Source organism: Argiope bruennichi, chromosome 1, assembly GCF_947563725.1.
Source record: "Argiope bruennichi chromosome 1, qqArgBrue1.1, whole genome shotgun sequence".
Lineage (NCBI taxonomy): Eukaryota > Metazoa > Arthropoda > Arachnida > Araneae > Araneidae > Argiope > Argiope bruennichi.
The window spans coordinates 68,714,431-68,728,869 of record NC_079151.1 but is presented as its reverse complement, the minus strand read 5'-3'; the positions used below and the strand labels follow the sequence as shown (position 1 = coordinate 68,728,869).

The 14,439-nt window shown below is 26.0% G+C and overlaps 1 protein-coding gene across 3 annotated transcripts in view; it reads left to right on the top strand.

Annotated features, from left to right (window-relative positions):
• LOC129968696 (protein Jade-1-like) overlaps nucleotides 1–12,486 on the top strand; it is a 30,909-nt gene extending 18,423 nt beyond the window's left edge. For all 3 annotated transcript variants that reach the window (XM_056082878.1, XM_056082860.1, XM_056082869.1), the window contains exons 12-17: nucleotides 2,508–2,573; nucleotides 2,759–2,869; nucleotides 4,234–4,397; nucleotides 7,975–8,095; nucleotides 9,499–9,624; nucleotides 10,436–12,486. In XM_056082878.1, coding sequence (XP_055938853.1) covers nucleotides 2,508–2,573; nucleotides 2,759–2,869; nucleotides 4,234–4,397; nucleotides 7,975–8,095; nucleotides 9,499–9,624; nucleotides 10,436–12,262 — 2,415 coding nt within the window. In that variant the 3' untranslated portion in view covers nucleotides 12,263–12,486. The remainder of the gene's footprint in view (nucleotides 1–2,507; nucleotides 2,574–2,758; nucleotides 2,870–4,233; nucleotides 4,398–7,974; nucleotides 8,096–9,498; nucleotides 9,625–10,435) is intronic.
• Nucleotides 12,487–14,439: the final 1,953 nt, after the last annotated feature.

The following is a 14,439-nucleotide window of genomic DNA, read 5'->3' as shown; positions in this document are numbered from 1 at the left end:
CCTAGAGTTCTTAATATCATTTAGCAAAAATTTTGTATTTTTAGGATATTACTATTTAAATTAAAAATTGTTTTATATTTTTGTCTCTGATTTCATTTATTCAACCCTTGGCTTATAATGATATCGGGAGATGTCATTCATATTATGCACTATTATAGATATTGACACCTCTGATATGTTAAGAATTGCTTTTGACAGATGTTGAAAATAATTGGTTTTGTTTCGAATGCTCTAGGCTCTCCTCTCTTCTCAATATATGTTTTTGATTAATAAAAAGAAACATTCTGAAAAAAGATACTGTGTGTACATGAAAGAAAAAATAAGAATTGAAACAACTTGGCATATAAGAAATATTTCTTTATTTTGGAAGGTTTAACTTTGCAAAATTTATAATTTATTATTTTATAATGTTACTTAATTATTGTCCATTAACATTATATATCAACCTTATTAAATCTTGTACGACGATGCAGATTTAAAAATAAAATATTCTGTATCTAAATTTACACTTAACTGTTCAGATATATGCCTTAAATTCCATTTTATTTGTGTGTCAAGAAAATTAAATGATATGTTGGAGCACTAAATAGCCAGCATTTTGTTATTAATTGTAAAACTTTAAATAATTGGTTATAAATTCTCATATTATGTGGTATTGCATTTTCACACTTCAAATTTTTTCCCCTTCATTATTATATTTTCATTCTTTCTTTCTTTTTTGTTTATTCTAAGAAATAAGTATAGTGCCATCATTATATGTCAAATTTTGATGGGCAGGAGCATTTTTTATCTTGCAAGGATCATAAAATATGTACATACATATTGCATGTATTATTATATTATTTTGCCTCAAATTTCTGTGAAGTAAGAAATTTGATTGAAAATAATTGTTAATTCTTTATTTAACTGCCAAAATTTTCAAATTACCAGTGCCATTTTTAGTATAAAAAATATAATTAAAATTTAAAAGTGTTGCTTCTTAATATTTGCTTAGTTGAAATTTTTAAAACCATCTATTTTGCTATCTATGAACAGCATGAAGAGAGCATGTTACGAAATTAATGATTTTCATGTAATAATATATGATTACTTTAAATATTTAATTTTGTTTTCATGTAGGTGTTTTAAATTTAACTAATCTGAGGGATTTTCTATAATATTTGTTTAATTACAGCTGTATAATTGTATAGGATTACTTGACATGCTGCAATTTCTACAAATAGTGTCACAAAATGAAAGCAAAGAACTCTAAATTTTCAATAATTATGAATTGGAAATTCAACTTTGCTTTATATGACATTGTTATTGGTTTCAGGAAGATCTTTTTGTATATGAATATTGATATTTTCAGAAATATCCATGCCTTGTAATACTTGTGGCTTGTTCATTAGGTTTGCAAAATTGCAGTAGTCCTTGAGTTTATTTTTAAAAGTTAAAAGCTCTTTTTTAAAAAAATCAAATTTTCATACGCTTTCAATTTGAAACTTGGACACTCTTCACTTTTGATTCTGAGAGTCCAATAATCAACACAAATGGGGGGAAAACCCCCACTAAAAATTTAAAAACACCAGGCTGATGAAATATGGCTACGGATAATTTGTTGGGTTAATAATAAGGGTAAAAACCACAAAAACCGACTACATGCATAATGGTTTGATGACCTTTTCTCCTTTTGACTTTAACAATACCATTCAAAGCAATCTGGTATAGAAGGCAAATTTTTGCCTGTTTCCTTTTATCTCTCACTGGATGTTTTATTTTGGTTCTTGTTGCCTTGACAGAAACACATGCTTTATTGATTTTCTTTAATTAGAAATTACTCTTTGGAAAAAAGGATGCTGATAACTTTCTTAAACATTATTCAGATGAAAATTTTTATGAAGGATAAATTATTATTGATTGTTGCACATAAAAATGATAAACATTGCTTATCATTTACATTTTATTTGATATTTAATTTTATCTGAGCAATGTCAAACTGACTGGAAAACGATAGCAAGGGTGGGAGATATTCTGATATGTTTACCTGTTTAGCTATCTTTTAACTGTACATAATTTTCTATTAACAAAATTAAAAGGAATTTATAACATGTACTGGTTATTTAATACATTTGAAATGTAACAACTTCATATGTGGAGTTGAAATTTAAAATTTTAAACTACCTATGTGCAAATTATTATTATTATTTTTTTTAAATGTGGAATCTTGATAAATATATTTTTTAGAATTTCTTATTTCTGATCTGAAGAACTGACATTATTTGTAGATTTAATATCATTGCTATTTGTATACCTTGTCAATTTTTCATTATTGAAGGAGAAAATTTCCAATCTAAATTGTATTGATGCCATATAGAAATTTTTTTTATCTGTTTTAAACATTTTGGTGTTTTGTTAATAATTTTATTTTGGTAGTTTCTTGATCTTTATTGTTGCTTTCACATTTTTGGTGGCAGTGAAAATATAGAATTTACATTTTTAACAAATTTTTATTTTATTTGTTTTAGGCCAGTCGATGGGCTCTTATTTGTTCCTTATGCCGTGAAAGAGTTGGGGCGTGTATACAGTGTTCAGTAAGTTTATCAGACATATTCAGTTTTTTATTTTGCTTTTTTATAAGTCAGATGTAGGCTTCCAAATGGAAGAATGTAATTAAGATTATGCTAAAATTGTTGTAGTTTCTTATCTTTTTTTTAATACATTACTTTTGCATAAAATTATAAAAAAAATTTCATGCAATTTTTTTGTGTTCTGGTAGGTGAAACAATGTAAAGTTGCGTATCATGTGACTTGTGCATTTGAAAATGGTTTAGAAATGGAAATGAAAACAACAGGCCTTGATTCCACTGAAGAAGGTGTAAAAATGCAGGTAAGGCATTGGAAAAAGTATTCTCTCTTTCTCTCTCTCTTTTTTTTTAATTATTATATCCTGTGAAAATAGCCTTATACTTTGGCTTATATTTTGTCTTTATTGCATAATAATTTTTTTTCTTTCTCAAAATTATACCTTTAGATTTTTTGTTATGTAATTTCAAAATTGAGTACTTGTTTTTCTCAGTATATAAATTTTAATACCTGTTTATACAGCAAAAAAATCACTAATCGATTTGTTTCAAGTAAATTCATCAGCATTGTTACATATATCCATCTTTCTATAAATTGTGCAAAACTTCTAAGGATTATTCTGACATTCTAAATAAAAGTATTAGCAACTATGTGATGGTTTAAACTCTTGTAGTTCATACATTATCTTTTTTCCATTTTTTTTCTTCTTTTAAATTAAGAATTTGTTAGGTCAATAACGGCTGCTTATTTTAAACAAGAAGATACAATACTATGAAAGTTATGAGGCTTTTGGTGAATCTGAAATGTTCCCTTTGTGAAACCTATTTTTATTGATTTGAATTCAAATAAAATATGTGTTATTTAGAAATTTTACTTACTTGTGTATTTATACTATTTATGGTAAAAATTAATATTAATCCAATATTATTTTTTCTAAAATTTCTTTATATTTTAAATAAACTTAGTGTGGTTACTTACATTTATTTTGGGGAGGGGCGCAGATCAGTCTTTTCATTTTAAGAAGAGACTGATTCTAATCTGATTGCATATATTATTCAGATAATTGCTTTCATTTCAAGTATTTCTTTAAAATTCTACTAGTATATATTCATCTAAGTGTTTATAATGATTTAGCACTTTGATAACTTTCCCTTTTCCTTTATTTATTTGAGGATACAGGTCAGAACAAATATTTTTTTGCTTGTAAATGAGAATTGCAGAGTGCTTTTCCCTTTTTTTGCAGAAAGACATTTTAAAAAAAACTTCAATTTGTCTTGTTTTAAATAATAATGCAATAAGATGCAATATAACCTAACTAGTTTTTTGAGATTTAATTAATTTTTAGAAAGTGATTAATAAATCAGAAAACATTATAATGATAATTATCATCAATTATTATGCTTATTATGTATATTTTATCTAATTTATTGCTTATTACATATATTGTATATTTATGCTACCATATAATAAGTGAAAAGTAATAATAATTTATTTTAATTCACAACTAAAATAACTTTTTGACACATTTTATTTACTTGAAATTTTTTTATGATTTTTAAATATGTGGATCACATAATTTTTAAACATATTTTGTTAAAATAATTATTTAAAAAAACATTAATTTTAAAATTTATTTTATTTGTGCTGACTGTTTTATGATCTTTTTAGTCCTTTTGTCCAAAACACAGTAAGACTGAGAAATCAGAAAATAATGTAGAAAGGAATCAAAATGTTAAATCTACATCTCCAAAGAAATCCACCAGAAAGAAGAAAGAAATAAAAAACAAAGACGCTGAAACTGAAGTTGATGAACATAATGCTCGTTTGCAAAGGTAATTTTCTTAAATATCAAAATTATTTTTATATAGATAGCTAATATTTTTTTGTTGACCATAGACTTAAATTGTTCAGCATCTTTTAAAAGGAAATTTTATCAGTTTTAAATAAATATGCTTGATAAGGAAGTGGAGGGTTAATCATAAAGCTAGTTGTGTCAGAGAGTGAATTTTATAAAATATTCTCTAAAGACATGCCAACTCAATTAATAAATTTGCTTTTTGTGTTCAGCAAGTAGCTAGATTATTCCACATTGAAAAAAAAATTGAAGCTGGTATGAAATAATTTTTATTTCAAAAATAATTAAATACATATGGACTAAATTTAATAGCCTGAAGAGAGAAAAACATGGTGGGATGGGTGGAATTGAAGGAGCAATAATATTTGTTGTCAGCATCATGTAGAGATTTATTGGAAGTTTCTGGAAGCTGCACATATATTTTTCTTTTATTTTTTATATTTAATCTTTATCTAAAAAGAGAAAATGCAAGCATTTTTTTGTTCACTTTTTTTATTTAAAAAAATAAATTGAGTTATTTTGTCAAATAACATTTTTTAAATTTTATTCATAACAATATTTATTCTACTTGATAAACTTAATAAAAAAATTTCAGTTTTTAATAAATTGACTGAAAATTCTTTTAGTAATTTAGTAATACAACTTCTTTTGTTACATTGATTGAGAAAAGAAAAAGTCTGTAACTGTAGCTGAGAGGTATAGAAATTTTAAATTTGCAGTAGGTTTTTCAAATTTTATTTCCAAGTTATACTATGGTATTATTAAATCACTTTTATTTAAATTTATTTTTGATTAGTAGGCTTCTTTTATTACTCAATAAAAATTTCAAACAGTGAACTAAAATCTTCATCTTTTATGTTTAAAAAAATCCAATTTGTTTTGATTTTAAGAAGCATAATAATGTTAATTTTTTTAAAGAATTAATATCGTTATTTAAAAAATATTTTGAATATTTTTATTCCTATCTCCTCAGATTTGCACTTTCAGCAGTTCCCCATCCAGTTGCATTCAAATGAAAAATGATAAAATTCTATATAATAATATTCCAGAAAATTAAAAGAAGGAATGAAACTTTTAATCAAAAACAAATTGTTCTGCAATAACATAAATATATTAAACTAGAATTTTGAATTTATATTTCAAACAGACGTACAAAAAGTATATTTCAGAAGTAAATAATGCCTTTCTCAACTATGATGAATTCATAGCAAATCAAAATCTTTATAAATATTCTTATGGTTTAATCATTTTTTCTCCCTTCCTCTATAAACTTAGTTGAATGAAGAGACAAAAGATACATCACACCTTCAAATTCATTATTCACTTAGAATTAAAATATAATGAACTAAGTTCAATGTCCACTGAATGATATACAATTGCCATCTATATTGTTGTTATTTTCGAAATTTTGGAAATGCCTTTTAACATTTCAGTCAGTGACTGGACAGTTGCAACTTTTTTTAGACTTTTAAGTGATGCATTGTTATGTACCAGTTTTCAAACATCTAAATTGGATCCATGGAAGATAAGTTTCAGATCCAGTACAGTTATCAATAGAAATTTTCTTATATTCATATTGTAATAGAATTTCTCATTTGGTATAATTTGTTTTGGATTAACTCACAAAACAAATGAATTTCTCTCAATGAATCAAGTAAAGTAAAATAAATCTTTTGAAAATTTGATATGGCTGAATGATTTTATAAGATTCCTATTTTATTAAAAAAACAATACATTTAATTAATCAAACCAATGTACATAGGTTCAGTTGTTATTTACTGATTAAAAATATTATGATTTTTATACATCCTTTCTGCAATCCTTAAGGAAGAGACTAGAACCTGTATTATAAAATAATTATCATAAAGATATTAAAATACTATTAAAGTTTACAACATTTGCAGATATTCTAGAATACTTGAAGACATTGTTCCATCTTGAAAATTAGAATTTTCCAAAAATTTCTCTAACTTTGAGAGTATTATTTGAATTATTCTTGAATATTATTTTATCCTTATTTCTTTTTGAAACAATCTGAAATACTATATAAATTTATAAGAATTATAAATCATTTTTTATATTTTAGAATATTGTTTATTATTCATATTCTAAAATATTTTTAAATTAAAATTTTTTTTAAAGGTTTCTACAATATAGAACATTCTAAATCATAATGAAATTAAAAAAAAAAAAAATTTTTTTTTAATTATTAGTTTGAGATTTCAAAATATTTATAGAGCATGTTGCAAGTCATTACAATAATAGACAAAATCTTGAAAATTCTTAACAATTTTAAGGTATGCATAAGATGTCACAATCGTAGAAACGTTCATATGTTAGAATTAATATTCGAGATCTAAACATAGATCTTACATTAAAATCACCTGATAATAGATATATTTAATTAATACAGTGCTAATTAATTCCTGTAAATATTATCTTTAAAATTGAAAAGACAAAAAATTTTGATTTCTTATTTTCATTGTGAATTTTTGTTTTTTAAAATCTCTTAGTTTGTTTTAAAAGCCCTGTCTTCTTGATTAGTTGGCACAATTTTTTAATTTCTATTTCGTTAGGTTTCTGTATTAGGTTGATGAATCAAATATTAATTATATTTAAATCAAGGGAAAAATTTGCTTGCTTTTATAATTTTAAGAAAGTTTTAAAAAGTAAATTTTTAAACAAATGAAATGTCGAATTTTGTCTTATATATTTGAAGAAACTTATTTACTTAAATTCCTCTAAAACTTTCATTTTTAATTGTCAGCTTATTTTTATTTTATTTTACTTTAGTCTGCTAATCTCCAAAGTTGCTAAGAAAAGTGAACTGAAAACTGCAAGCTGACATAGTTTTTAACTAATTGTATTTTGTCAGAATTCTATCTGGTCTGAAAATAGCATCAATAATAGATGGCATATATTAGACTGTTCTGTGAATTTCTCAATATTATTGGAGATAAATTAGTGCTAGTTCAAAACTTTTTATTTCAATTTTTCTGTAAATCATTAGGAATGCCTATGATTTAAAAAAAAATCATGAAATACTCTGTTTAATGTTGGTAAATGGTCCAGAAATAATATCTTTGCTGTTTTGCCAAATAAGATATGCAACATCTGAAGAATAAGTGAACAAATGCATACCTATTAATTTACATTCTGCAGACTATTATAGGTAATTGCCACTGTCACTTGAGAGCTTGAAGTAGTCGTATTCTTATAGATATTCATAAATTCTGTAATCTATTATTTTAACTTAATAATGGTTAGTGAATGGTTTTTATTTCTTAATTTTGTCGTGTAAAATCTAAAATACATGAATAATACAACTTAACATTTTGTAAATTTAATTGCTTATAAAAATCAGCATCATATTCTATTAAAAAAATAACTATAGTAAAGAATATCTACTCATGTAAATATTGTCTTTAATTAAAAATTCTTTGTTTATTATCAAAATAACAATAGAAATATAGTTATAAGTCTTTAATTAGAATATTTTTTATTTATAATTAATAATTATTTTAGGGAATGTTACAAAATCCTTTACTTTTCAGGATTCGTTCATTAGAAGCTCAATTTCACAAATATGTCAACATTAAAGACACTGCAGATTTGATTAACATTGACAGACAAATAGTTGATTTTGTATATTATTACTGGGTTCTAAAACGAAGGGTGAGTTTTTAAGGATTTATTTCTTAATTCTTCATTTAATTTGCCTTGCATTAAGTTTATGTTTTATATTTGATGAGGTTGAATAATAAATAGAATTTAGCCAGTCATCTTTGCTGTCTGTAATGCTGGACAGAGTTTAATATCCCTTCCCCTTTTAATTGCATTATTAATGGATGAGCAAGTCCCATCTTCTATCTTGACTTCATACAACTTAAAGTTTTTAAATCTTTAAAGTGGCTAATTTAACGCTATATTAAAGTTAAACATGAATAAAAAATTTTTCTTGGGACCTTAAACTTAACATATTATTTACACATATTTTATGTTTTATTATATTTATGATTGTAATGAAGATCAATGAACTGATGTCTGCAATTTTTATTTTAGATTTATACTAATTTATTATATTCTCCCTTCATGGGTGAATTGGTGTTATTGCATTTTTTTATTGATGTTGCATATTTTCTCTCGGCTTTTTATTATAGTGAATCACTATTTGCTTCAATTTGTTTTTAATTATTAGTTTTGATTTGAATGTGAAGTTTTTTTATTTTAAAGAATTCCAGTCCTTTATTTTTTATTTTTAGTTTATTAAATATTTACATCTAAAGTGCATGGCAAATTATTATTTTATTTCTTAATCAGTCTGCCTGTGTGTACGAGATATTCTACTACAACTTTCATTAGTTAATGTGCAACAATCATATTCGAGATATTGTTAACAAAATAATAGCCTGTATAGATGGGCACATCTTTTTTATATTGAAAATACTTATTGTGTTATTTCTGATGAACTAGTGGCTGGTGTAACTTTTTTTTTTTTTACCCTCCCTCAATTATTCTGAAATTAAAAAGTATTGATAAAGACTGACCCTTTACCATTTTCTTTTACTTGTATATAAATAAGCCACATTTTCCAAAATCTTTAGATAAATGGCCTTATGTATTAAAAATAAGTTTTATCGTGAAATTTATTATATTTTATGAATTGCCATGCATATTCGTACATGATGTCAGAACTTCATAATATTTAATTATGCAAGTTTCAGCTGAGGTTCATCATTTATTATTAATGTATTATTTCTACTAAAGCTCGAAAAGATTGAATTTTTTATAACTTAGTCAAGTTTAAATTTGAAAAAAATATTTATTTCGTTATGTTACATTATAAAAATATTGCATTTTTTAAAATCTTGACTCTTTTATAAATGTTTTTCAAAATGCAAAGATAAAACTTAGAAATTATAAAACTTATAATATGTACCTTGGATTGAACTTTCTGTGTAAAAGTAGTTCCTGAAGTTATTTTTAAGATCTGAAGAATTTAGATATAAAAACTGTACTAAGCATGATAATTTTTTGGGGGTATGTGTATATATTACAATTATTATTTACTTTTTCAGGCAAAATTTAATAAACCACTTCTTATAACTAAATGTGATGAAGCTAATCTTCTAATTAAACAACATGAAAATCTTCTTTATTCCCGTTTGAAAATGTTTGTCCATTTGCGTCAAGATTTGGAAAGAGTAAGTAGAATTTCTGTCTTTTTTTTTTTCTCTCTCTTTTTGCTCTCTACAGTTATACTTATGAAAAAGTATGTAATTAATAAAATAATTTGCAACTTATATCATGGGTTATAAAATAGATCTAAAGCAAAACTGTGACATTAACCCGCCGCTTTTATTAGTGGAGTCTCTCCACATTACATTTATGACTTTTTAAAATCATTATCTTTTATTTTGTTTTCTAACACATGGTGCTGAAAATCATATCTCCATCTTGAATAAAAATATGTTGTTAATACATAATGTTAAAATATTATATTTTCTTATTATCTATTTTTAAATATTGCTTGGTAACTATAAAATCCTGAACTTCTTCTAATTCTTTATTTCATGTATCTGTATACTTTCATTTTTCATTTAATATTTTATTTTAATTATTTATATTGCCACAGCTATACAAACTCTTATACACATGACAGAAATCTTTTTGATTGATTGAATTTTTTAGCAAAATGTTCTTATTTCTGAAATGCTATTGGACTGTTTCTAATAATTTATTATATCTTTCTCTATAATTGACAGTTTTTTCTATTAAAATTGAATTCAAATTAACTTTTGAATGAATTAATTTTAAATTCACAGTAGGAACTTTGAAATAATTCAGTGTTTTGAAAAAAATAATTAAGTAAAATTTTAATCAGTATGCATATTGAGGATTTTTTAATGATTCATTTCTTCCCCCCCCCCCCAGTTTTTATAGTAATTGATTTGAAAGCATAAATAAGTTTCTAATTGATTTCAGGATGGATTTTTACTTATTTTAATTTTGCAGGTACGGAATCTCTGTTACATGGTTAGTAGAAGAGAAAAAATGTTCCGGTCATTTCTAAGAATAAAAAGAGATATATTTGAGAAACAGAATGAAATTCTTTCAAATAGATCCTTTAAACTTACTCCAAAAGAGAAAGAAGAAGTTCTTAAAGCTAGAGTTGGTGAATTATTGTTTGAAAAAATATATTGTTCTGATCCTATTGAAGAACCGAAAGATGAAAAGGATAAGAATGTTAATGCTAAGCCACCAAATCCTTATGCTAAAAGTTATGTCAACAGTATGCATACTCGTTCAAGAAGACGAACAGTATCTCAAAATTTAGCTGACAATACCAATGAAAATGGCGATTCAGAAAGCAGTGATATGCCCACTTTAGTTAAATGTAAATCGGAAGAAATTCTAAATTCAAATGACACATCTAGTAAACCTGAAACTCCGTCTTTTACTCATTCACCATTTGTTATTAAAATTGAATCTAAACAAGGTGACAAAGAACAAAATACTCCTATTAAAGAGGAAATTGTGACACCAACAGATGATAAAATATTCATAGAAAACTTGAAAGATTCTTCTGAAATCGAAAAACAGAAAAAATCTGAATCCTGTGATCTAGACATGCCAAAAATAAATTCAGATAACATTATTGTAAAGACTAAAAAGCATATTTGTGAGAATGAAATTTCAAATGATAAAAATTCCCTCTGTCTCAGTGACAAGGAGAATATCAATGCACTTAATCCAATAAAAATTAGGAAGACTCGTAGTCAAACCGATTCTAAGCATCCTGAATTTAAAAATAGTATTAATGATCTTTCCACTCCAAAATTAGAACTTTTTGATGATGAAAGCTCCCTTAGTATGACATCTGAACTCAACAGCTCAGATGTCAAGCGAAATTTTCGCTTAGATAGACGAAGCACTCGTTATCAAATGAGAAGTCGGCGCTGTAGCAATGATGTTCTCGAACATGATGAATTATCATTGAAATCTGTTGATTCAGTTGATGCGCAAGTGACATTACCTTCACCTATCATTGATTCATTGTGTTCACCATCTAGTAATGTTGAAAAATTGACATTAATGCCTGAAGTTAACTCAAGGACAGATGAAGTGACTTCACTCGATATTTCTCCCACTCTAACACCAAGGAGGAGGAGAGGTCGGCCTCGCAAAATTATCCAACCAGAAGCAACACCTGATGTGGATTTTTCTGTGATCAAAACGGAAGTTGATAGTGATAAAAATAACTCTTTTGATGGTATTCTAGAGTTATCCGATTCAAGTGAAGGTCCTGGTTTCCGTATGTCTCTTAGACACAGTAGGGAGTATCCTTTGAAAAAGCCCAGTGAGCAAAAGCCTAAAAGTAAAAGATCTGTTATCATTAAACTTGAACACCCTGACACTAAACCTCTCAAAGAGGCTAATAAAGACATGGCAGATGATAGTGGGGATGGCAGGAGTGAACATACTCAGAGTTCTCCAGAGTGGGATCCAGGAGACATGCAACAACCAAGACTGAATTCTGTAGAACAGCCAGCTTCAGCTCGCATCATTATTCGTTTGAGAAAAGACCCCAATAGGGAGTCTTGGAAAAATGACTCATCATCATCATCTGATGTCCCTGTGGCATTCAGAATTGTTCGCAATGACTTGGATGTTAATTGTGAAAATTCAGTGTCTGAATTTCCTTCCATTATAAAAGATGGTGGTTCCCCATCCAGCCAGACTTATTCAACTAGAGATGACAATGAATGTAGGCATCGCTATTCAATGCGTGAACGATCCGTAGTTTCAAGAAATGTAAAATGTACACTTGAAAGAAGCTAGTGGTTCCATATTCATAAAATGGTTTTATGTAAATATTTTCAATTATGTATAAAAATGATGAAGCCTTGTTGAAATGTTTGTGTAAAGAGAGATTAAATTTCACAAAATGCACAGACTTTTTAAATAAAATTTTTAATTGTACATAAATTTTTCTTTGCACTCCCTGTTCTGTGAACGCTGCAGTATTAGTGGATAAGAAAAAGTGCCACGTTAAAAAAAAACCTCTAGAGAAACAAAAATTATTATCAAGACTAATAGAAATATATATATGTATATGGATTTGTATAAAAGATTGCTGTTGAAAATGTTTGAACTTGGCTTCAGTCAATTTTTTTAAATTTCTAGTCTGGTGTAAAAGCAATTTTAAACCTTGTGCATTGCTTTATAGTACCTGTTTGTCCTTTTAAGTGAAGTTTTTTTTAAGCTCTTATTTTGTGTACATGAACAATATTAAATATTTTAATGTTTTGATTGTCTGTCTGACCCATTTAGAATATTTGTTTTACTTTTCAAGACTTAGAGTATGATCTCTGTAATGGAGAAAATATGTACAGTGTGCCAAAGTGTCTATTCTTAAAGAGCACTGCTTCACACAAATTTTAAAATTTCCTTTCCTAATAAATGGAAGTAAATTTGCATACAATTGTTTTTAATGTTTTTTTTTTATTCGTAGTGCCTTTCTGTGAATGCCTTACTACCTATAACAAGTGCAATTTCTTGTCCTTTTTCTTATAAGCTAGCATGATATTCATGAAGAAATATTGTCTGCTTTTTTAAAGCATTTCTTATGAATTTTAATGTTTGCTCGTTTGTTTAAATGCTGTAAATTTTTGAAGTATATATACTCTGTTGAATGTTGAGAATGGTTAAATTCAGATATACATAAAGCTTTCTGGAGATTATTCAGTTACAATGGTAATGATTTTTACTTTATCTGGTTGTAATAAAGAAGCGCTGAATTATATTTATTTTGTTTATAAAGAAAAGAACCTCTATAATTTATATTAATACTGTTAGTGAAAAAAGAAAACTCATTTTTAACTATCTTTAAACATTGGTTATTGCAATCAATTGTATTAAGTTTTCTTTAATAGGTAATACTTTGATAAAATCAAAATGATATGCAAGATTCCTGGTTTTAGAGTAATAAAATAATGAAATTTTAAAGTTTAGTATGAGATGTTTCATGGGGGGGGGGAAATGCACCTTAAATAGCAATATAATTAATAACTGGTTAATTTTGCAAAACATTCTGTTTTAAGAACACTTTCCTTATGAAATAAATGAAGACTTACCTTTTTGTAATGAAGCAGCATCATGCTTATAATTTATCTCGTAACGAATGAAGGATTTGGAACAAGGGTGTGGAACTGGACTTGACCAGGTCACATGTAAGTATGGGGGAGGACCTTCAATTTTTGTATTAATCAATGTTTATTCCTTAGACACCATATTAAAAAAGAAAAAAGATGTTTTCTTAATGAAATTTGGCCATCTCTTTTTCTGCAACTATCTTTCTTCTTTCATGGTATATCTCGTTTACATTGATTAATTATAAAACTGATGAATGAATGTCAGTGGATTCTGTATATAATAAATCTATTTCCTTTCTTAAAGGAAGATAATTGTTCATCCAAACAATCTGAGTAACACCTGGTATTCAGTCATTTGAAAATGTTATATTCATTATTAATAATTATTTATAGTTAGAAGTTTTAAAAGTTAAACTACAATTTTTTTTTTTTTTTTTTTTTTAAAGTTTTATTATGCACTGTCATGTTTGCTGGACTGCAAAGAAATTCAGTATAGATCAATAGAGACATTCTTGATTTAGGAAATTGCTGTTATAAATATAATTTGACCAATTTGTTGAATTAGCATTTTAAATCTGGACTTAGTATCTGAATTCTTCTCATATTTATAGCAAGTCTTTGAATTGAGTTTTAAAAAGGCTTTCAGGATTTTTTTTTAAATTTATTGTTTAGTCAGAATTTTATTTGTTCTATGAAAGTAATCTTAGAAAAATTAATTTTAGAATAACAACTGTCTATTTTAAAAACTTTTACTTTCTAAATATTTAAATCATACTATGCATTCTAAATATGAGATGATATGATTTAAAAATGAGATTTTAATAAATATGAGATTTTAATGATTTAAAAAATTGTTTCACTTTA